Here is a 23,918-nt window from a genome sequence, read left to right as displayed (position 1 = left end):
GTCATATGCATGTGTGTGACCACTCCCCCTCCCCTTCGAAGATCCTACCTTTCATTTCTAACACTGCATGGTCGGGCACATCCTTCCCTTCCTCATCAGTGCGCTTTATTGTTCGGTCTTTTAAATCCTCGTCTGTGGGACAAATTACAATAGCCTTGCGCTGGAATCCTTCAAAGGGGCGCATTTTTCGTCTCTGGGCAGATCCATAAACATTTGTCTAGCGATGGTGACAAAGAAGAGGCAGAAAAACTGGTTGTTACTTGGAAGTCTGGCAGCTTGTTATTGTTGTTTAATTTTATTTATTTAAATGGAGCAAGGCAGCCCAGCTGAAGTGAGAACATGAGACCTGTTGGTTCCCTGACCTGCCCATGAATATGGAAGGAAGAGCACGCTTTGGCGGCTGCATGCCCTCTAGTGCAGGGGCATCAAACTCATTTGTTACAAGGGCCAGATATAACATAAATGTCACTTGGTCTGGCTGGGCCATGCCTTGCCAGCCCAGATCGGGAAAGGGTGTGTGTGTGGCTGCCTTGGCTGGCTCACGGGCTGGATGGCAGCCTTAAGGGGCCAGATCCGGCCCACGGGCTGTATGTTTGACACCCCTGATTAAGTGGCTCCAAGCCCATCTCTGACAGCTAGCCTACATTTAAGGCTCTCCACCCCAAATGTCCTTTTTAAAAGGAATAAACAGACAGCACACACACCAGTATACTGCAAGCTTTTGCAATTCAAACAAGGTCTCCTAGAACAAGCTCCTCTTTGTTCAGAAAGAGAACGTAAATTTGCATTTTGAGGAGGAAGCAAAAGAAACAGCACCAAAAGAAGTAGTATAGCCTACCCAACCCCAGAGTTCATAAGGCCTAGTAAGTGGCTCTGGTACCCTCCCAGGTCGTTTTTGCTGAAACGTCTGCCCCTGCTGAATCAGTCCATGTGTTCTAGCAACCTGTTCCTTACAACAACCAAACGACATCTCAGGAAGTTTGCAAAGGAAAGCAACAGGGTTTGAAAGCAACTGGACTTCTGCAGTTGGTACAGCTGGTGCTCGGGGGTATACTTACAGTGAGGGGAAAAAGTATTTGATCCCCTGCTGAATTTGCCCGTTTGCCCTCTGAGAAAGAAATGGCCAGTCCATAATTTTAATGGTAGGTCTATTGTAGCTGTGAGAGACAGAATAACAACAGGAAAAACCCCAGAAACCCAGAAGACAAAAGTCAGAGATTGATGTGCATTATAATGAGTGAAATAAGTATTTGATCCCTTTGCAAAAGACGACTTAGTACTTAGTGGCAAAACCCTTGTTGGCAATTACAGAGGTCAGACGTTTCTTGTAGGTGGCCACCAGGTTTGCACACATCTCAGGAGATATTTTGTCCCACTCCTCTTTGCAGATCCTCTCCAAGTCAGTAAGATTTCAAGGCTGATGTGTAGCTACTCGAACCTTCAGCTCCCTCCACAGATTTTCGATGGGATTAAGGTCTGGCTAGGCCACTCCAGGAACTTAATGTGCTTCTTCTTGAGCCACTCCTTTGTTGCCTTGGCCGTGTGTCTTGGGTCATTGTCATGCTGGAATACCCATCCTCGACCCATTTTCAATGCCCTGGCTGAGGGAAGGAGGTGCTCACCCAAGATTTGACGATACATGGTCATGTCCATCGTCCCTTCAATGAGGTGAAGGTGTCCTGTCCCCTTAGAAGAAAAACACCCCCAAAGCATAATATGTCCCCCTCCATGTTTGACGGTGGGGATAGTGTTCTTCGGGTCGTAGGCAGCATTCCTCCTCCTCCAAACACGGCGAGTTGATGCCAAAGAGCTCGATTTTGGTCTCATCTGACCACAACACTTTCACCCAGTTCTCCTCTGGGTCATTCAGATGTGCATTGGCAAACTGCAGACAGGCCTGTACATGTGCTGTCTTGAGCAAGGGGACCTTGCAGGCTCTGCAAGATCTCAGTCCTTCATAGCGTAGTGTGTTACCAACTGTTTTCATGGTGACTATGGTCCCAGCTGCCCTGACATCATTGACAAGTTCCCCCTGTGTAGTTCTGGGCTGCTTCATCACCGTTCTCATGATCATTGCAACTCCACGAGATGAGATCTTGCATGGAGCCCCAGACCGAGGGAGGTTGACAGTTAGGGTTAGGGTTGTCACCTTCTCACCAAGCTGCTTGGAAATAGTCTTGTAGCCCAGTCCAGCCTTGTGCAGGTCTACAATCTTGTCCCTGACATCCCTGGACAGCTCTTTGGTCTTGGTCATGGTGGCTAGTTTGGAATCTGATGGATTGCTTCTGTCGACAGCAGAACCCTAACCCTAATCTGGCTGGTTGATAGGGGATCAAATACTTATTTCACTCATTATAATGCACATCAATCTTGACTTTTGTCTTCTGGGTTTCTGGGGTTTTTCCTGTTGTAGCTGTGAGAGACAGAATAACAATAAACCTACCATTAAAATTATCGACTGGTCATTTCGTCAGAGGGCAAATGGGCAAATTTAGCAGGGGATCAAATACTTTTCCCCCTCACTGTACCTGATCTTAACATGGCCTTCTTCGGGCACCTTCTCCAGAACAAGGCAGGTGGGTTTTTTGCTGCTGCAATCCTGTCTCCAGTACTCGACAGTACTCATCTCTTCCTATATCCTCAGGCCTGAAAACCATGTTTAGCTGCACAACTTACCTGCACCCATGTTTTTAACACACAACTTGCCCCCTTGTTTCCAAGCACTATGAATTACCACAAGTTTCACCGCCTCATGGATTTGGAGGGGAAAGGAAGAAGATGAAATGCAGCTCTCGTTCGATGTTAAGACACTGTCAGCTAGGCTCTCTGTCGACCCCGGATACAAACAAGATGGTTTCCTCCACGGACAAAATGGAGTTGTTGTGCACTCCGCTCCCCCCCCCCCCCCCCGTTTGCACCTGGTCTCCTGCCCGAGATCTGCACCTCTATGGAGACCTGCCCGAGTAATCGCTGATCTGATACCAGGTCCCGCAAAACAAAGCCGGGAGCTCGGGAAGATCAGCCAGTTAATGCACGTGTTTATTTCCTGTATGCGTGGTCTTAAGTCTTTACCGGTAGTTAACTTCTGTATTGTTTCTTTGTTTCTAAAACCTAATCAACCCCATTGTATTTACCCTATATATGTACCGATATTTCCCCATGCCTGTATTCTAGTCTTAAGTTCTATGACTTGCTGAACTCGCTGACTTTCTGAATAAAACTTTAACTCGCTGCATCGTCTGGAGTGAAGTCCATTATACCAGGAACGCAACGTGTTGCTGAACCCTGACAGACACTCATGCAGCCTGAGCAGTCAGGCAGTTAAGACTAACCAATACACCACAGAACCTTTTGTAAGTGCAGAAGAAAGCCAGAGAGGGACGGGCCCATGGCATGAAGAGGTCAGTACCTGATCGAGAATGTAGTTGCGCTTCTTCCGGGCTGCAATTTGAATCAGGCGGTTTAGGCACTGGGTGGCTTGCTGGATAAGGACGTCCCAGCGGCCAGCATAATTGCGCTGTCGTCGAAGTCCCATGACCTGAGAGAGAAGATGGGCTTTGTTAGGGGAGCTCCAAGTATTAATGTCTCCAGTGGCCTGAAAAATGCAGGCCCTTGGCCTACACCAGGGGACCCCAACGCCCACTGGCCATGACACCCACTGACACCCTTCCTGGTATCCACTGAGTGTTTTAAGAAAGTGGGTGGGGCAGGGTGTGACTTCTGCCTGGCAAGGCTCCTGATTGGCTATGAAGATTTTTTTTAAAACGTTGCTTTGGTAGCAGCTGCCTTCACAGCACAAGGATCATTATGTGATTGAATGTAAGCTGCGGCAGCCATTTTAAACACTAGAATTGGAGCATGCAAGAAAGGGGCTGTGCAGTCCCTCCTCCCATGGCTGCCTGATGTCTCTAAAACTTGTTTCTGCATTCTCAACTCAACCCTGGAACTACAGCAGGTAACCCAGAAAAGCTGTGGCACTTCAAGCCTGTGGGGAAATGGGGAAGGGACAGCACCCCTCACCAAATGTTCCTTTAGTACTAAAGGCCCTACCAAACTCACACACAAATAAAATCCTCTTTATGTGCAACAGTGCAAATAAATGAAAAGAACCACGGAAGCCTCTAAAATGGACCTATGAGCCTCGGTTTCACGGACCAGTCAGTAGCCTTGGGTGATAATAATCACCCTGGTCTTTATACAGTGCATTTTAAGTGCTTGAAACAATCTTCATATACTGTCTTAGAAATCACCGCAACAGCCCTGTGAGGTAGACAAGGCCAGTCCTGGTTGTTTTCATACAGCAAAGGGACAAGGCTAAATGAATCAATGTTTGCCCAATGCTACCTTGGCCAAGGAGACATCAGAACTTGGGGGGGATATTCCTGGCTGTTTGCTACTGGGCAACACCTAGGCAGGGCTGAGGCAGCTGGGCTGAGAAACAGAGCAGGAGCTCCTAGCGAGCTGTTGCTGAATCAGGAGGGCCAATGTGGCTGAAGTTAATTGCTCTGCTGTTGGCTGTTGAAGGGTAGGGCTGAGAGTGTTTAAGAAGGCTACTCTCGCCAGAGGCAGGGCTGAGGCAGCTGGGCTGAGAGACAGAGCAGGAGCTTCTAGTGAGGTCAGTGCAAGTTTTTGTTTTTCCTCAGCGGCTGGGGAGCAGTAGCTGAGGTTGCTGTGTGTGAGAATGAGTGGGTGGGAGTAAGTGGGTGCTTGGAGCCTGCTGGAGAGGTGTTTCTGAGTGGTTCCTTTGTTCTTTTATCTAGCTGTTGCTGAGTCAGGAGGGCTGGTGTGGCTGAAGTTAATTGCTCTGCTGTTGGATGTTGAGGGGTGGGGCTGAGAGTATTTAAGAAGGCTCCATTCACCAGAGGCGCAAGCCGAAGGGCTTTTGCCCTGTAGTTCTTAGCCTGGGGGCTCTGTAAGCATCTGACAAGTTATACATTTTATATGTGTTGAGTGTTTTTGCTTCTTAAGCAGGAAGTCTTGAGAGGCAGTTTGTCGGGAATAATCAGGGAAGTGCAGGAAAGAACCTGAAAAACCTCAGCAATCGATCACAGCAGTGTGGCTAGTGAGGGAGCTGAGGCAGTAACATGCAAGGTCTGTGGCATGTTTGTATTCTTACCTGAGGGTAACAATAATTACACTTGCAGCAAGTGTACGTTGGTAGCTCTGCTGAAGGAGAAGATACAGGGACTTGAGGAACGCTTGTCCACACTCCATTTTATAAAGGAAGGTGAGGAATTCATGGACAGAACGCATGAAACACTCTTTAGGGGGCAACAGGAGGAGGAGATAAAAGAATCTCAACAAATGGAGGCACAACCAACACAGGAGGGAGGGTACATGGAAGAATGTGACCCACAGGAGCAGGAAAATCAGGACTCATTCTGATCCTCTGATCCTCAGCAGTCGGTTCCAGGATGTCCCCATAGATACTGATTCTGGACCACTGGAACAAAGGCTACCCCCCCCTCAAAGCGTGACAGAAATTTCTCAGGCTCCTGCACATAAGAGGACTCAATCTTCCGCTCCCCAATTTAGGAAGAGGCGTATTCTGGTAATTGGGGATTACCTACTGAGAGGGGTAGAGTCTAAAGTATGCCGACCGGACTTGTCGTCTTGAGAGGTCTGCTGTCTACCAGGTGCACACATCCAGGATGTGACAGAAAGGGCAGGAAGACTTATCAAGCCCACAGATTATTACCCTTTCTTGCTCATTCATGTGGGAACAAATGATATTGCCCGACACAGCCTAGAACGTATTAAAAAAGACTATGCAGCTCTGGGTAAGAAGGTGAAGGACCTGGGGGCGCAGGCTGTTTTTTCGTCAGTTCTGCCTGCCGAAGGTGGTGGCTTAGGAAGGGAAAGAAGAATACTACAAAATTAATGACTGGATGGGTAGATGGTGTCATCAAGGTAGGTTTGGATTTTATGCACCATGGCTTATGCTTTAGAGAAGAAGCTCTTCTATCGGGAGATGGTTTGCACCTCACGAGGTTAGGAAAAATGTATTTGGTGAGAGCCTCGCAAACCTGATCAGGAGGGCTTTAAACTACATCCTATGGGGGAGTGAGACAAGAACTTAGACTAGCATGATGAAAATAACGAGATGAGAACAATAAAGATCTGCAGGGAGTAGCATGCATGCGAGGGAACATAAACTCCCAATTAACTACAGAAATAAAATCCTTGGGGCACATAAACCATGGATTCCAATGTCTGTACACTAATTTATAGAGTATGGGAAACAAGCAGGAAGAACTTGAAGCCCTAATACAGGAAGGGATTTTGACCTAATAGGCATTTCTGAAACTTGATGGGATGTCACTCACAATTGGAATATTAAGACTGAGGGGTACAACTTGTTTAAAAGGGATAGACAAGGAAGGGGGAGGAGTAGCATTATAAGTCAAATATGTATATACTTGTGAAGAAATACATGAATCTGAGCATGTAAGTTCAGTCGTGAGTGTATGGATAAAAATAAAAGGAATAAGAAATAATAGTGATATTATAGTGGAGGTCTGCTATCGACCACCAAACTAGACAGAAAACTTGGATGAGGCACTCCTAGACCAAAGTTCTCAAAGAGACGGGACACGCTGGTCATGAGAGATTTTAATTACCCGGATATCTGTTGGAAGTCCAACTCTGCTAAAAATGCAAGATCTAATAAATTCCTGACTTGTCTTGCTGACAACTTCCTATTCCAGAAAGTAGACAGGGAAACAAGGGGATCTGCTATCTTAGATTTGATTTTCACCAACAGGGAAGAACTGGTTGATGAGGTTAAAGTAGTAGGCACCCTGGGTAGTAGTGACCATGTAATCTTGGAATCAGACATATAGGTTGGAATTTAGTACAGCAAATTTTAACAAGCTTAAACTTATGCTAGGTAGAATCCCATAGTCAGAAATACTTGAGAAGACAATTCACAGTGGGTAGCCGTGTTAGTCCGTCTGCAGCACGGACTAACTTAAAGACAGATGGATTCACAGTCTAGCTGTATCTGAAGAAGTGAGCTATGGCTCACGAAAGCTCATACTCTACCAGAAAATATTTTTGTTAGTCTTTAAGGTGCTGATGGACTCTTGCCCTTTTCTACTGTTTAAGGAGAAGACAGTTCAAGAAGGGCGTGGGTTTCTTAAAAATGAAATACTGAAGGTGCAATCACAAACCATTCCTATGAGAAGGAAAAATGGGAGGAGCCTAAAGAGGCCAGGGTGGCTCCATAAACAGCTTTTTAAAGATTTGAGAAATAAAAGCACTCATTTAGGAAGTGGAAGGAGGGCCTTATAACCAAAGAAGCATATAAACAAATAACTAGCACTAGTAGGGAGAGTGTTAGTTTAGGCTAGCGAGAGATGCTAAACACAACAAAAAAAGGGTTCTTTTCCTATGCAGAGAGTAAGAATAAGAACAAGGACAAGATAAGTGAAATTATAACAGGAGATGAAGAGACTTTTCCTCAGTCTTTTCTTGCGAGGGAAACAGTGCTCAACATGGCATCAACAGAACACATGATGAGGGAAGGGAGTTGGCATTGGGGTAGTGCACTAGGATTGGCATTGGGGTAGTGCACAAACACCTAGTTTCTTTAAATGAAACAAAGTCCTTAGGGCCAGATGAATTGCATCCAAGGGTACTTAAAGAACTTGCAGATGTAATTTCTGAGCCTCTGTCCATTATTTTTGAGAATTCTTGGAGAACAGGTGAGGTGTCAGAAGATTGGAGGCGGTCAAATGTTGGCCCCATCTTCAAGAAAGGGAAAAAGGAGGATCTGGGTAACTACCAACCCATCAGCTTGACTTCTATACCAGGAATGGTTTTCGAACAAATCAAACAGTCAGTCCTCCCCCCACCCCACACGCCCAGTGATCCCCTACTCCATGCCCAGAAGATGGCAAATATACCCTCCCTTTCATGATCTGCCTGTCATAGAATCAGCATTGCTGACAGATGGCCATCTAGCCTCTGCTTAAAAACTTCCAGGCAAGGTGAGCTTACCACCTCCTGAGGAAGCCTGTTCCACTGAGGAACCGTTCTGTCAGAGAATTCTTCCTAATGTTTAGATGGAAATTCTTATGATTTACTTTCAACCCATTGGTTCTGGTCCGATCTTTGGGGCAACAGAAAACAACTTGGCACCATCCTCTATATGACAGCCCTTCAAGTACTTGAAGATGGTTATCATACCACCTCTATCTTCTCCTCTGCAGGCTAAACATACCCAGCTCCTTCAACCTTTCCCCATAGGACTTGGTCTCCAGACCCCTCACCATCTTCGTTGCCCTCCTCTGGACACATTCCAGTTCTGGTGCCCAAATCTGTACACAACAGTCTAGGTGAGGTCTAACCAGAGCAGAGTAAAGCGATACCAGCACTTCGCGTGATCTGGACCCTATACTTCTGTTGATACAGGCCAAGATTGCATTTGCCTTTTTAGCTACCGCGTCACACTGCTGACTCATGTTCAGTGTGTGGTCTACTAAGACCACAAGATCCTTTGCACACACACTACTGCTCAGACAAGTCTTCCCCATCCTATAATTATGCATTTGACTTTTCTTACCTAAATGCAGAACTTTACATTTGTCTTTGTTGAAGTGCATTTTATTAGTTCTAGCCCAATTCTCCAGCCTGTCAAGACCATCATGTATCTTGGCTCTGTCTTCTACTGTATTTGCTACCTCTCCCAATTTAGTATCATCTGCAAATTTAATTAGCATCCCCTCTATTCCTTCATCCAAATTACTTATGCTTATCTTCATTTATGCGAGTATTCAGGAACTAGATGTCATTATTTTACTGTACCTATTCGCTTGAAGTATGTTCGCACCTATACCTTTTATATTACTCTTTAACAAAGCTTTTATCGGCGTTATTTACTGTTTGGTTAAGGCATCCTCAGAAGGGGATAAACTCCAAGGTTCCAGGCTCGGGGCAGAGGAATTAAATCACCCAGGCTGGTTGGAAAACCCAGCAGTACTTGACATGAGGCTAGATCACTTTAAGGAACTTCAGACAGAAAAGAACTGTAACTATCAGAAACTATTACGCTTATGAACGTGACTAAAACTGTTATGCTGTTATACTTCTAAATAAACCATGCTTAAGAGAAAACAATTGTTTTATTTTGAGTTAAGGATCCCCTTTTACATCAGAGCCACCCCCACGAGCTGAACTGCTCTGTCATTCTACCAAATATAACTAAGCCATCCTATTCTTTGGGTTCAACTTCTAAGACAAGAGCCTTTGGGGGCAGCAAAACTAAGTCGGAAATGCTAAGGATGGCAAGGCGGCAGTGTACCACACATCAACTCAGAATACACACAGAGAGGTGTCTTTACAAGTGTTACATATAAAGGGTCCCCGAAAAGAGTAAAAATGTTACAGGTTTGAAGAGCGTTATTTCAGTGTATGTGTGTGTGAAAGGTGAATGAATGTAGAGTGAGGGGCTGTGGATTGTGAGAAATATTACCCTCATTTTGTCCATGATAGCGTTTGTTCCCAGGATGTTGTATTTCTTGCTTGGATTGGCTGCTGCATGCTTAATAGCCCATGTGGTCTTCCCGGCAGCAGGCAGCCCCACCATCATCAGGATCTGAAAGGCACACAGGCAAGGTAGGATTAAAAAGTGCCCCCAAACCAGCTTTTCACTGGTGGGGGCGGGGAGAGTGGGTATCCTCATGGCACAGATCACAGGCTGGAGCAAGGAACAGAACTCTGAAGTGAGACATCTCAGCCCCTTTTCAAAGGCATGCTTAACTCTTCCCAGCCAGCCAAGAAGTTGCTGACTGCCAGATCTCTCAGGCCCACACATGTTCCATTCCGATTCCAGAGAGGGGATAGCAAAGCTCCTTAGGATAAGGAGGAGGACTGCTGTAAGTACGGAGGGTTTTTTTTGGGGGGGGGAGAAGATACATAGCTGCTGTACAAGGCTACATTTCTTTATTCTTGGTATATTTTGAGACCATCTCCTTCTCTCAACAGCTAAGGGTTTAACAAACTCAACAGCCCCTCAGAGATGACTGAGACCAGTCCAGATATTGCTCAGCCAAAGAGCTTCCTTTAGAAATCTTATAACCCAAAACAGGCAGGATCAGCTTTCTTCAGCAGAAGCTGCGCAACAAAAACCATGACCAACATTTCCTCCTGTTGTCCTCCAAGCGTCTCCTTCGCTAGACCAAGACCTCATACTTAGCCTAGTCTGACATCAAGACCCTATATTAATTTTTGAGGGGGGAAGATACCCCACCCCCCATGCAAGCAGCCTACTTGGTTTTTCTGACGCATGAGGCAGTATTCAACTATCAGAACAGACTATCCAAAGGGCCTATCTAGACAGCCCCATCCCTCCCTTCCTCAGGCACCTACTTCACATTCTGTTTTGCTCTTTGGTCCAATTGTCCCCCGGACTCGTTCCAACAGGGGAAGATGTTGGATGAAGGTGAAGCCCGGCGGGACGGGGAAGAAGGCATCCTCCCTCTGGCCAAAGTTGAACTCAATGGAGCAGTTCTTCACCAAGACATGAGGGAAGAGTGCGCGGCCACCCAATGTCTCCTTCCGCAGCCGGTACGCCACACCAAGCCATTTCCCGTTCTTCATGAAGGACATTTCGATATCGTCTCCGCACTCAAAGTCCTACGGCAGGGGAGAAGTCGTCAGCCAAAGGTGGGAAGGTCAGACAATAAGATGACAGCTCCGGCCACACCTACAGGATCTGCGCCTGCCTCTGTCACAGAGGCAGTAAAGACCTCTGTGCCAACCAAACAGGCCTCAGCAATACTTCCTAACAGGCACTCGTTTAAAATTCCTCACCTCTTGGAACACCACGACTCAGGACAAGAGAATGAACTGTTGCTTCCAAAAATAAGCCACAAACTAGGCTTACCACGAGGCAGGTGATGACATCATTCTCCGTGAAGGTTTCACCGTAATTTTCAAACTTGCTGTTGGTGGATTTCTTCCCGGTGCCTCCGTAGCCATAAGAGTAAAGCTCCTCACCTAACCAGACAAAAGAAGGCACTGAAGACTTGAATGTGGCATTGTGCAGTGGACGGAAAAGGTGCCCACTATTTAGAGTCCCTGTTTTCCTTTTTTTTTATGAAAAATTATTTTATTTAAAACATTTATTAGCTGCCTTTCTTTCATATGGTGCTTGAGGTGGCTTACAATATAGATAAAATACATGAAAAAACCCAAAACTTAAAATCACAGTTTAGGACTGCTAATAAATTAACCAGATGCAGTCCTAAATAAAAATGTCTTCAGATTCCTAAAGATCAAAAGTGGGACGGCCAGGTGCATCTCCTAGGAAGGTTGTTCCAGAATCATGGGGCTGCCACTGAAGGCCCTCTTTCATGTGCCCACCCAATGAGCTTTTTTATTGATAGGTCAGAAGGACCTTTCCCTGTGATTTTAATTCCTGGGCAGCAACACATGGGAGAAGACGGTCCTTTAGATACCCTGGTCCCAAGCCTTGTAAAGCTTTAAAAGTCAAAACCAACACCATGGATTGGGCTCGGGAGCCTATCAGCAGCTACTGTAATTGCCAGCAGGCCCCTGAAACTTCAGCAATCTCAGGATCACAGGGACAGGTTGAAGAGAACAGGTGTTATCCCAGCCCTCAAAGCCTCCTCCCTCTGAGCTGCAGAAAGAAATTATATAGAACCCTGCCCCAAATCACACCTGCAACACTGTGTTAGGATAGGCCTCCCCTACTCTGAGATGACCCCTGCTCACATGTGGTTTTTCTCATAGGAGAGAATAAATATATTTTAAAACTCCAGCTTGTTTAGCTTGACATTACAGCCCCAATATGTACAAGGAAAGTGGTAACCAAGCATAGAGACAGGCACATGCCCTCTGCCCTGCTCCCATTTTGTCGCTTACCTAACTGGGTGCTGCAAGAATCCAGCGACCAACCAATCCGCACGACGTGAGGATCAGGCTCGGTGGGAGGAAGGTGCTTAACAGAGATCTCCTCGTTTATCTGGGAACAAAAAGGACAGACATTCAGTTGAGAGCGACTCTGAAATTAAACAACTCCAACGATAAGGGTGGATTTCTCATCATCATCATTACCTTTATTAGGCATTTACATCAGTATACCATAAACAGAATTACAAAATCGGTTAAAACAGATTACATTAAAAGGGCATTACTTAGAAGTACGTACAAACTGCTCGCAAATCCTTTGTGCAGACAGGAGAAAACTAGCTACTTGTTGGGTAACGGTAGGGTTTCTATCAGATAAAAGGTACATCACGGACTGCTGATCTGAAAGACTCTGTTCACTAGGCAGTAGGGGTTTAATGTATGAATTCCTCGGCCTCATGTAAAGCTGGCAGTACAGCAGCACGTGAGTTAAGTGTTCAGGATCCCCAGTCTTACATAGACAATACCTATCAATAAAAGGGATTCCTTTGTATCTTCCTTGTAGGATAGCTGAGGGAAGAATGTTAAGTCTAGCGAGCATGAAAGCTCTGCGAATGTCCGGTGACTCCAAATAAAACAAGTAGGAAGCTGCAGCTCCATAAGCCGGAGTAATACCATGAAACATGGGGGAACAGTGTCTATTAGCTAGGGAAGTTAGGGTCTGCATTTCTATATCTAGTAGGCGCTGACGTATCAATCTAAATGCTTGCTCTTTCCCAAGCATCAAAAGATAATCAAATGGGATACCGACAGACTTGATTTTCCTGCTAATTAATTTCGACCACTGGCTTTAAGAATCTCCCAGCAATGCAGGAATATAGCCAGGATAGGGTGGATTTCTAAAGAGATTCAATGGGTTAAAGATGCCTCCGAACACCTTTAACAAGTGGCAAAGGAAGCGCTTGAGGCAAAGTTCCAAGTTCTAGGAATATGGCTGATGCAGACCAATTTCAGAAATGCCCCCAGAGGGAAAGTTTCTTCAGTAAGAGATCTGTTAAGTTTGAACACCAATCCAAGTAGTGTCAACACTGCACTACTCAACTTGACACTGAAGCAATTCCAGTGAACAGAACTACAAAATAAAGTGTGAGCATGTGTTATGAGCTGGCAACCCTAGGAATTAATTACCTCCAAAACGTTCTAGAGTTAACAGCCTTGCTCAGGTCTTGCAAACTGAGGGCTGTGGATTCCACCTCATGTTGGGTCTTCCTCTTTTCCTGCTGCCTACAACGTTTCCTAGTACTACTGTATTTTTCAGTGAGTCTTTTCTTCTCATAACATGACCAAAGTACAATAGCCTCAGTTTAGTCATTTTAGCTACTAGAGAGTGTCCAGGCTTGATTTGATCTAGAACCCACTGATTTGTCTTTTTGGCGGCTCACGGTATCCACAAAACTCTCCTCAACACATTGTAAGAAAAAAAATGCTTTTGTGTAAATACTTGTGAGAAATTAAAGCGCACAACACTGAAGCCAAGAGGAGACCTCAGACTGAGGAGCCCCCTTAGCCATTTTTACAATGTGGCTTCACCACCAACATCTCGGGGTGCCATACTGACAAATCTTTCTTCTTCGTACAGACTAGCTAAGAACAAGCCATCTCAGACTGATACCCTCCACAGCATTCAAGTAGAGAAGCACGATTCCTTACCTTCATCTCGAAACAGACCCTCCCTCGCCATACACCGTATGTGGCTCGTGCGCCTGACCACAAAAAAGCAAACCCCTCTATAGTCAGAGGGTAGCCACTGTATCGGTCCCGGGCAACTTTGAAATGCAGATCACAATTATCTGGAAGGCAAAACCAAAGAGAGCGTCTGAGAAAGTCAGAGGGCTTGCGGCAGATATACCTGCAACCCGCCCTGACCACAGCTTGGAAATAAATGCATTTGCATTTATTAATATCCCACTTTTCTCCCCCACAGCTGGGACTCAAAGTGGCTTAGAACATTATTCTTTCCTCTTTTACTTTCTACACAGCAACCCTGTGAGGTAGGCCAGAGAGTTCACCCAGTTGAGCTTTCATGGCAGAAGTGGGGATTCAAACCCGGGCCGCCTGTGGTCCTAGTTCAGCACTATACCACACGGACTCTCAATCAATGCACATCTTCAGGGGATAAACGCAAAAAATGTTTACCAGAGTACTAAGAAGCGAATATTTTTTTTCCAATAGGGACTGGTACAGAAAGCATCAGAAGCATGCTAATCAATGACGACACAGCAGCTGGTTGAGGCTCTTGATCGCCCAGAACAGGGGTCTCAAACATAAGGCCTGTGGGCCAGCTCCGACTCCTTGAGAGCGCTTATCTGGCCTGTGAGTCAGCCAAGAAAGCCACCCCCCAACTCTCAATCTAAGCTGACAAGCCTGCAGCAGGCTCGCCAGCCAAGGCAGCCACACACCCCTCGCCCCCGTGTTCCCAATCTGGGCTGGCAAGGAATGGCCCGGCCTGACCAAGTGACATTTATGTAATATCCAACACTTGTAACAAATAAGTTCAACACCCCTGGCCTAGACCCATCTGCTGGATTTCTGAGATTAGAAACAAACGAAAGTAATCCCCTATGCTGCAATAAGTGTGATTTAATACAAAAAATCCAGCACAAGGCTCACTAAGCCATGGCTTAGTATACTAATGCATTTTGAGAAATAATATATAAACAAGTGGTAAAAGGTTTCCAAATGTGTTTGTAAGTGCATTGCACTTTATATTTTTAGTGAACATACTTGTTATGTTACGTTAAATTTGCTGTATTTTTAGGCTGAAGAAGCCTCAGGGTGAAACGTGGATTTAAATACCTGGGATACATGTACCACTTTATTGTTGTAAAATCCCTAAACATAAAGCCAGAGGGATATAAATAAGAGCACCTCAAAAGGATCAGCGGATATGGTACAACCGAGACCCAAGTTACGCTAATTGCGTTTGCCACGCTACGCTCAGAGCCGCAGAGGATGCACTTTTGAAGCAGCTCCACTGAAAAGTCATGCCGTTTACGCAGTTCAAGTTACCATTTTGCAGTTTGGAACGATATTACAACCTGACTGCGGAAGCTTTATTATAGTCAACAGACCGCTCCACAAGAGCACCATTTCTAATATTGGAGGTCAATGGTTGGACTGTTTTTGTATATTTTCTCTTTGACTAGTAGTTGTGTGTTCTCATAGACTTACTGTTGTACAGCACTGTATTGTCGAAGGCTTTCACGGTCAGTTTATTGGTTCTTGTAGGTTATCGGGGCTGTGTAACCGTGGTCTTGGTATTTTCTTTCCTGACGTTTCGCCAGCAGCTGTGGCAGGCATCTTCAGAGGAGTAACACTGAAGGACAGTGTCTCTCAGTGTCAAGTGTGTAGGAAGAGTAATATATAGTCAGAAAGGGGTTGGGTTGAGCTGAATCATTGTCCTGCAAAAAGTATCAAAGGTTTAGCACATTACCTTGATACTTTTTGCAGTGATTCAGCTCAACCCAACCCCTCTCTTCCTACACACTTGACACTGAGAGACACTGTCCTTCAGTGTTACTGCCTGCCACAGCTGCTGGCGAAACGTCAGGAAAGAAAATACCAAGACCACGGTTACACAGCCCGGATAACCTACAAGAACCAGTACAGCATTGTGTTTGTTTGTTCTTTGTATTCACTATTAGTTCACCATAAGTAGACATTTCTTGCATTGTGGGTTAAGCATTTTGTGAGCCTTGTGCTGGATTTCTGTGATGGCAGTCCTGCTAAGGCTCACAAACTGAGAACCATCCTCTCTCCCAGTGTGGATGTGGATAAAGCCAGCAAAGCAGCCAGGCTCTCCAGAAAACAGTACCACTTCCTTGGTCCCTGTGAGTTCTCAAGAACCAGAAGGTTCAGGGAAGAAAATGGGCGCAGGTAAGAGCTCATGAGTGGTTTGTGGCACTGCCCCCCCCCCACTATTATCAATTACCTTAAATTAGGGATCCCCAACTTTTTTGAGCCTGCGGGCACCTCTGGAATTCTGACATAGGATGGTGGATAGGAGGAGGCAGATCCAGTCACAAAATGGCTGCCACAGCTTACCTTCAGTCAACCAGTGAAGATCCTTGTGTTGTGGTGACCTCTGATATTAAAGCAATGGTATAAAAAAACTGCACAGCCAATCAATTCTCTAATGGAGAATCAGAATCCTTGCTGGGCTAAAGCCTCCCTTGGCCCTGCCCACTTTCTAAAAACACTTGGTGGGCACCATGATGCCTTTGGCCTCCACGTCGGGGACATGTAACTTAAATGACCTAAAATGGGCCCCCCACCTTCCTTTGGATATCTGAAGGGGCAGAAGAGACCTTGGCTTGCAAATGCAAAGAGCAGGATTTGGAACTTCTGGCAGGCTAGACATACTACTGCTGAAAACAATCTGCCAAGGATTCCTCTCCCTCTGTACTACCACCCTGTCACACTCTGTATAAGCAGTGCCCTGAAAGCAACCCACAGTAAGAGCATAAAGGGAGATCCCATCAGGTGCCTCCTTTCAGCACAAGCTAAAAAGAGAACAGGCATTGGACAAGAGGAGACAGCCTGCTGCAATTCCCAAGACTCACAGGTATCGATGGCCACCAGCGTGTCGTCAAAATCTTCCTCGTCGTCCTCGGCAGGTGGCTGAGGAGATCGGCCCCTAGAAGAGAGAATGCAAACGCATTCATCCATTTGAGGGGGGCCCAAGTGGCAGCCTGCAAGGCCATCTTGTGAATAGCGTCTATCACGACCTTACAGCAATCAGACCCCCCCTCCAACTCCCAAGTCACTCAGTATCCTGCTGGAAATAAACTTCCAACCCCTTTGCCTGAATTAAACCAGCCAGCGGCTTCTCATTGCTGTTGTTCACAATCAAAAGCAGCAGTTTACAGGAAAGCTTGGTCTGAATTTACACCCTGACCTTGAATTGATTTTATGCAAGTTCCATGACTTTCAACTAAACTTACTTGAGCCGCAGAATTTAAGGCCAAAGTGTTAGTCAAGATGATGACCTAATTTGTTACAAGGTATTACAAATTAAGCCCTGACCTGGACAGCCCAGGCTGGCCCAATCTCATCAGATCTCGGAAAATAAGCAGGGTTGACCCTGATTAGGGCTTGGTTGGGAGTGCCACTGAGGAAATCCAGGGTTGTTTTGTAGAGGTAGGCAATGGCAAACCATAGCTGTTCATCTCTCGCCTTAAAAGCACTACAGGTAAATTGACTGTGACTTGACAGTTCTTTCCTCCTCCCTTATAAATTCAACTGCGCTGCGCCCATTGCAACTTCTTGTTCTGCGATGCTATTCCTACTGCACTGTTTCATAGAATCATAGAGTTGGAAGGAACCACCAGGGTCATCTAGTCCAACCCCCTGCACAATGCAGGAAATTCACAACTACCTCCCCCCCCAAGCCCCCAGTGACCCCTACTACATGCCCAGAAGATGGCCAAGATGCCCTCCCTCTCATCATCTGCTTAAGGTCATAGAATCAGCATTGCTGAAAGATCTAACTTCTTTTTAAAAACCTCCAGGGAAGGTGAGCTTACCACCTCCCGAGGAAGCCTGTTCCACTGAAGAACTGCTCTGTTAGAAAATTCTTCCTACTGTCTAAACGGAAACTCTTTTGATTTTATTTAAACCCATTGGTTCTGGTCCGACTTTCTGAGGCAACAGAAAACAACTCGGCATCATCTCTATATGACAGCTCTTCAAGTACTTGAAGATGCTTATCATACCCCCTCTCAGTCTTCTCCTCTTCAGCCTAAACATACCCAGCTCCTTCAACCTTTCCTCATAGGACGGTCTCCAGACCCCTCACCATCTTTGTTGCCCTTCTCTGGACCCGTTCCAGCTAGGCTACATCTTTCTGAAATTGTGGTGCCCAGAGCTGAACACAATACTATAGGTGAGGTCTAACCAGAGCAGAGTAAAGCGATAGCATCACTTCACGTGATCTGGACACTATACGTCTATTGATACAGCCCAAGATTGCATTTGCGTTTTTAGCTACCGCAACACACTGCTGACTCATGTTCAGTGTTTGGTCTACTAAGACCCCAAGATCCTTTTCGCACACACTACTGCTAAGACAAGTCTCCCCCATCCTATAATTATGCATTTGATTTTTCCTACCTAAATGCAGAACTTTACATTTATCTTTGTTGAAGTGCATTTTATTAGTTTTAGCTAATAATTAATTCTCCAGCCTGTCAAGATCATCCGGTATCCTGGCTCTGTCTTCTACCGTATTTGCTACACCTCCCAATTTAGTATCGTCTGCAAATTTAATAAGCATCACCTCTATCCCTTCATCCAAATAATTTATAAAGATGTTGAACAACACAGGGCCCAGGACAGATCCCTGAGGCACTCCACTAGTCACTTCTCTCCAAAGGGAAGGGGAACCATTAACAAGCACTCTTTGGGTGAGATATGTCAACCCATTACAGATCCACCTAACAGTAAACAGATCTTTTCCCCAATTTGTCATCAAGAATATTATGTGGAACCTTATCAAAAGCCTTACTGAAATCAAGGTAAACTATGTTTACAGCATTCCCCTGATCCAGCAAGGTAGTAAGAGATCTTTGCAGTCCGACTGAATTGCTTTTCAAAGTTTGTAATTGGCCTGTATCAATGAGAACACCCACACGTGAAGCTGCCTTGGTCCACCAAGGTCAGTACTGTCTACTCAGCCTGGCTCTCCAGGTTCTCAGACAGAGGTCTTTCACATCCCCTACTGCCTGGTCCTTTTTAATTGGGAGATGCCAGGGATTGAACCAGGGACCTTCCACATGCCAAGCAGAGGCTCTGCCACTGAGCAATAGTCCCTCCCTGGGAAAAATGGACGACAAATTAAAGCTTGTTAAATCAAGGAGATTAAGAATGCATTTCTGAGAAATGCCACCCTCTCTCTGCCTTGGGTGCTTCCAAGATGCCACTGTCAATTTCTCTTAAACCCTCCCGCCTATCACTTGGGGGTAAAGGAGAAGTGGTTGAGGCAGAACAAGCGGCAGCTGCCAATGTCCCCCAAAGACTTGCCTGAACGCACCTTTTATCCTCTCGGTGTTCGTAGTAGCCGCGGCCCCTTTGTTCTTCGAAGGGCCTCTTCCGGCCTTGCTGTGGCTGCTGCTGCCAGGACTGAGATGAGTCAGAAGAGCCAAAGCCAGAGGCATTGTAACCCACACCAGTGGTACTGTAGCCAGAACCAGAAGTGTTGTAGTTGGAGGCAGGTGGCCCATAACCCGAGGCTGCTGTGTTGTAGCCCAAGGCCGGCTCCTCTGGCTTCACTTCCAGCTTCATGTCTGCATTTAAGCACCAGATACGGTATTTCATTGAACACGAAAACTACCGCTCTGAAGATGCATGGTAAAGCACAACGGCAGACTTGTTTCCTTCCGAGCAGAAGGAATCATTGACATAAACCTGAGAGGTGCCACTGAAGCCTTTGTTTGCCAAACAGCTTGGCTCCAATCCAGTATTTGAAGGAGTTTGGTAGAGATCGCGTATACAGTTCAAAGCAAATGTGGTTACCATCAATGGGACTACCAATTTAATCGACATCGCTGGGCCACACTGCTAACAGCCCCAACTTAATCACGTTCTGCTAAGCCTGAGACCAGGCTATGTGGAAAAAGAGACAGGGCTGGCCCAAATACCACTAAATTTTAGGGGACAAAAGTAAATAGGCTGGAAACTCAGATGTGGCCGGAAAAGGGCAAAATGCACTCCATTACCTAGACACTGTATTTAGCAGGGGTAGGTGCAGCCCTACTCCAAATGGTATTCTCGAGCACGCTTCTTATTTTCTCCCACATGAACAAAAGGCTTTAAAAAAACCCAGAAGCACTAACAGTGCCCACATTGAAAGGGGGAGTGTATGGGTGGCAAGTTATGACTGCACAGAGACTCTCTGTAACACCCCCGTAGAAGGCGCACATGAACATCTGCAGTCTACGGGGCTGGCCTCCACACATGCACGCACATCGTTTCAATAGCTGTTCTGCAGTTTAAAACTGTGTACCACTTTCTTTGGGGGCTATTTATTTAACTGGCAGGGAGAATTTTACATATTTAGTACCTGGTTTTCTCCCAAATCAGTTAACATCTTTAAATAAAAAGGTCTCTCTTTGGAGTAATGTAGAACATTTGGGTCAGATCAAAGGCAGGAATAGCTACAGCAGGGGTGTTGAACTCAACTGTTACGAGGGCCGGATATGACCTAAATGCCACTTGGTTGGGCAGGGTCATGCCTTGCCAACCCATGTTGAGTGGGAGGGGGTGGCTGTCTCTGCTGGCTGGATAAGAGCGCTCAAGGGGCTGGATCTAGCCCACAGGCCTTATGTTTGACACTCCTGATCTACAGCATTACCACAGCCTGTTCACACGAAAGAGCAATTCTTAAAATGCTCTGTCTTACCTGAACGTAAGCCAGGATGTTCGTGGTCGAGAGGCCTCCTCTCGAACCTGGACTCATTCTCCTGTTTAATGTTGCAGTGCTCGTAAGTTTGGTGGTATCCTTGCAGGCTGTCCTGATGCATCCCGCTATGGATGCCATCTTGAAATAGAAAATGCAAGAACACAGATTAACGGTACTATACTACTCCATTCATACCCATCTCCCAAACACACATTAATCCCTACTATATTCCGTCGTGTTTTTTTTCCTTCAATGGGGCCCTCCTCCTCTCACTCCAAAGGCATCCATTCAACTTGCCACAGTCTCTAGTGCTCTCCTGACACTCTCCCCGCCACTGTGAGATGTGTGGAACCCACATGGGGCTGTTGCTCAATATTATGTGGGATTCCAACGGCAGAGCGCGCAGATCTGCTAGACCAGAAAGTTCACAAGTCCTACTACAGAGCTGCACCGGAGGCCCACACGCCCGCCGCTTGCCCTGAGGCAACAGAGTAACGGAAACTCCGCGTCCCCGGGCCGGAGCTGCGCCAGAAGGCCCACCCGCGTCCCAACACAGATCCCGTCCCGGTCGGGGCTGCTTCTGGCCGAGGCCCGCAGGCTTCTCGCTTACAGTGTCCGTCCGACAGCGGATCCAGCGCTCCGTCGCGGCCCTGCTCGGCTTCTAGCGCCGCCTGCAGCCGCTCGGCCAGCTCAGCCTTCAGCCCCCGCGTGTCGAGGCCGCGACGGGCCAGCTCCTCCTTCAACTCGTTGACGCGCAGCCTCCGTACATCCATGGCCTCCTCAGTCGCCGCCGTTGAGTCGCGGTTGCCCGGCCATCGAGCCTCCGTTTCGGGCCGGGCTCAAAATGGCCGCCCTCGCCCTCCTCCCTTCCCAGGGCCTCACCGCCATGCACCGGCCTCCCTGATTGGCCAGCGGTCGTGGAAGGAAATGTAAGGCTCTCTTTGATTGAGCACTCTTTACCTCCGCTCCCTCCCTTCTTTCCCTCTGACTCCCGCTCGTTCTCGGACTGTGAAAAAAGAGCACCCATTGGACACGGAAAGGAGCCGGTCTATAAAGAGCTTTTTCATTGGTCGAAAACAGATCGCTTTCCTTCGAGCCGTTTGAAACCGTCCGGAGAAGAGGAGGCGGGGGAAAGAATGCTCTACGATGCAAGAGCTGGGATCATTTTCCTGGAGACCAATCAGAAGCCCTGTATGTCAAGAGATGTCTTTCCCCCCCCCCCGGTTTTTTTCTCATTGGCTGGGCTTTATTTTGGCGACCGTTGCCAATGGTATTTGTATGTAGAATTTTTATTGACTGAGTGCTGGGGCGGGGGGCTTTTAGAATCCTAGAGTTGGAAGGGACCACCAGGGTCATCAAGTCCAACCCCCTGCACAAGGTAGGAAATTCACAACTACCTCCCCCCCACAGCCCCAGTGACCCCTACTCCATGCCCAGAAGACGGCCAAGATGCCCTCCCTCCCATCATCTGCCTAAGGTCACAGAATCAGCATGGCTGACAGGTGGCCATCTAACCTCTTCTTAAAAACCTCCAGGGAAGGAGAGCTTACCACCTCCCGAGGAAGCCTGTTCCACTGAGGAACCGCTCTAACTTTTAGAAAATTCTTCCTAATGTCTAGACGGAAGCTCTTTTGATTTAATTTCAACCCGTTGGTTCTGGTCCGACCTTATGGGGCAACAGAAAACAACTCGGCACCCTCCTCTATATGACAGCCCTTCAAGTATTTGAAGATGGTTATCATATCCCCTCTCAGTCTTCTCCTCTTCAGGCTAAACATACCCAGCTCCTTCAACCTTTCCTCATAGGACTTGGTCTCGAGACCCCTCACCATCTTTGTTGCCCTTCTCTGGACACGTTCCAGCTTGTTTACATCCTTCTTAAATTGTGGTGCCCAAAACGGAACACAGTACTCTAGCTGAGGTCTAACCAGACCAGAGTAAAGTGATACCATCATTGGTTCTTGTAGGTTATCCGGGCTGTGTGGCTGTGGTTTTGGTATTTTCTTTCCTGACGTTTCGCCAGCAGGAAAGAAAATACCAAGACCACGGCCACACAGCCCGGATAACCTACAAGAACCAATGAACTCTGACCGTGAAAGCCTTCGACAATATTTTGCGATACCATCACTTCGCATGATCTAGACACTATACTTCTGTTGATGCAGCCCAAGACTGCATTTGCCTTTTTAGCTACTGCATCACACTGCTGACTCATGTTCAGTGTTTGGTCTACTAAGACCCCAAGATCCTTTTCACACACACTACTGCTCAGACAAGTCTCCCCCATCCTATAATTATGCATTTGATTTTTCCTACCTAAATGCAGAACTTTACATTTGTCTTTGTTGAAATGCATTTTATTAGTTCTAGCCCACTTCTCCAGCCTGTCAAGATCATCCTGCATATTGGCTCTGTCGTCTACCGTATTTGCTACCCCTCCCAATTTAGTATCATCTGCAAATTTAATAAGCATCCCCTCTATTCCTTCATCCAAATCATTTATAAAGATGTTGAACAACACAGGGCCCAGCACAGATCCCTGAGGAACTCCACTTGTCACTTCTCTCCAAGTGGACGAGGAACCATTAACCAGCACTCTTTGGGTACGATCTGTCAACCAGTTACAGATCCACCTAACAATAATAGGATCTAAACCACATTTTCCCAATTTGTCAACTAGAATACTATGTGGAACCTTATCAAAAGCCTTACTGAAATCTAGATAAACTATGTCTACAGCTCTTGTGGGGGGGGCGGTGGTTGGAGTTTTTGTGTAAGTAGCGATCTGTGTGAGTTGGTTTCCGGTAGACCTTGTGACCTAACTTAAAGTTTGTTTTACGGATGACAAGGGTATCAAGAAATGGGAGTTTACCCACAATTTCCTTTTCCATGGTAAACTATTTTGTCAGATTGCACAGAGAAGCCATTGAAATTCATAAACATCAGCACAACTTTAACAGAAAAGAAGAGAGTTTAAGAATGAATAAGGCTTGGCTTCCTGCCCTGAAAAACCTCCAGACTAATAAAGGCTACAGTCAACAATAGCCATGCAGATTAGCTTTGGATTTCACACATTACCAGATCATTTCAGGATACAATGCTTCCATATTAACATACCACACTCTCATTAGTACATTATCTTGATACTTACAGGACAATGATTAGCACATTACGTCTGCAGGACAGTACTCAGCTCAAACCCAACCCCTCTCTGACTCTTCCTACACACTTGACACTGAGAGACACTGTCCTTCAGTGTTACTACTCTGAAGATGCCTGCCACAGCTGTTGGCGAAACGTCAGGAAAGAAAATTCCAAGACCACGGTTACACAGCCCGGATAACCTACAAGAACCAATGAACTCTGACCGTGAAAGCCTTCGACAATATTATGTCTACAGCATTCCCCTGATCCAGCAAGGTAGTAACTTTCTCAAAAAAAGAGATAAGATTACTCTGACATGACTTATTCTTGAGAAACCCGTGCTGGCTCTTAGTGATAGGATCAGTTCTTTCTAAATGCTCAAGGACTGACTGTTTGATTATTTGTTTGAACACTTTTCCTGGTATAGAAGTCAAGCTGATGG

General features: G+C 46.3%; 1 protein-coding gene across 1 annotated transcript in view; it reads right to left on the bottom strand.

Annotated features, from left to right (window-relative positions):
- Window positions 1–21,119, bottom strand: part of HNRNPUL1 (heterogeneous nuclear ribonucleoprotein U like 1) — a 47,416-nt gene extending 26,297 nt beyond the window's left edge. Inside the window, exons 1-11 of the mRNA XM_056846076.1 lie at window positions 20,943–21,119; window positions 20,333–20,470; window positions 18,965–19,217; window positions 16,497–16,570; window positions 13,585–13,724; window positions 11,890–11,989; window positions 10,889–11,001; window positions 10,372–10,638; window positions 9,476–9,598; window positions 3,410–3,538; window positions 49–217 (exon numbers count right to left, since the gene is read on the bottom strand). Coding sequence (XP_056702054.1) covers window positions 49–217; window positions 3,410–3,538; window positions 9,476–9,598; window positions 10,372–10,638; window positions 10,889–11,001; window positions 11,890–11,989; window positions 13,585–13,724; window positions 16,497–16,570; window positions 18,965–19,217; window positions 20,333–20,470; window positions 20,943–21,105 — 1,669 coding nt within the window. The 5' untranslated portion in view covers window positions 21,106–21,119. The remainder of the gene's footprint in view (window positions 1–48; window positions 218–3,409; window positions 3,539–9,475; window positions 9,599–10,371; window positions 10,639–10,888; window positions 11,002–11,889; window positions 11,990–13,584; window positions 13,725–16,496; window positions 16,571–18,964; window positions 19,218–20,332; window positions 20,471–20,942) is intronic.
- Between the last annotated feature and the right edge of the window lie 2,799 nt (window positions 21,120–23,918).

Source organism: Euleptes europaea, chromosome 3, assembly GCF_029931775.1.
Source record: "Euleptes europaea isolate rEulEur1 chromosome 3, rEulEur1.hap1, whole genome shotgun sequence".
NCBI classification, from domain to species: domain Eukaryota; kingdom Metazoa; phylum Chordata; class Lepidosauria; order Squamata; family Sphaerodactylidae; genus Euleptes; species Euleptes europaea.
The sequence above is the reverse complement of the archived record's forward strand: the minus strand, read 5'-3'. Positions and strand labels throughout refer to the sequence as shown.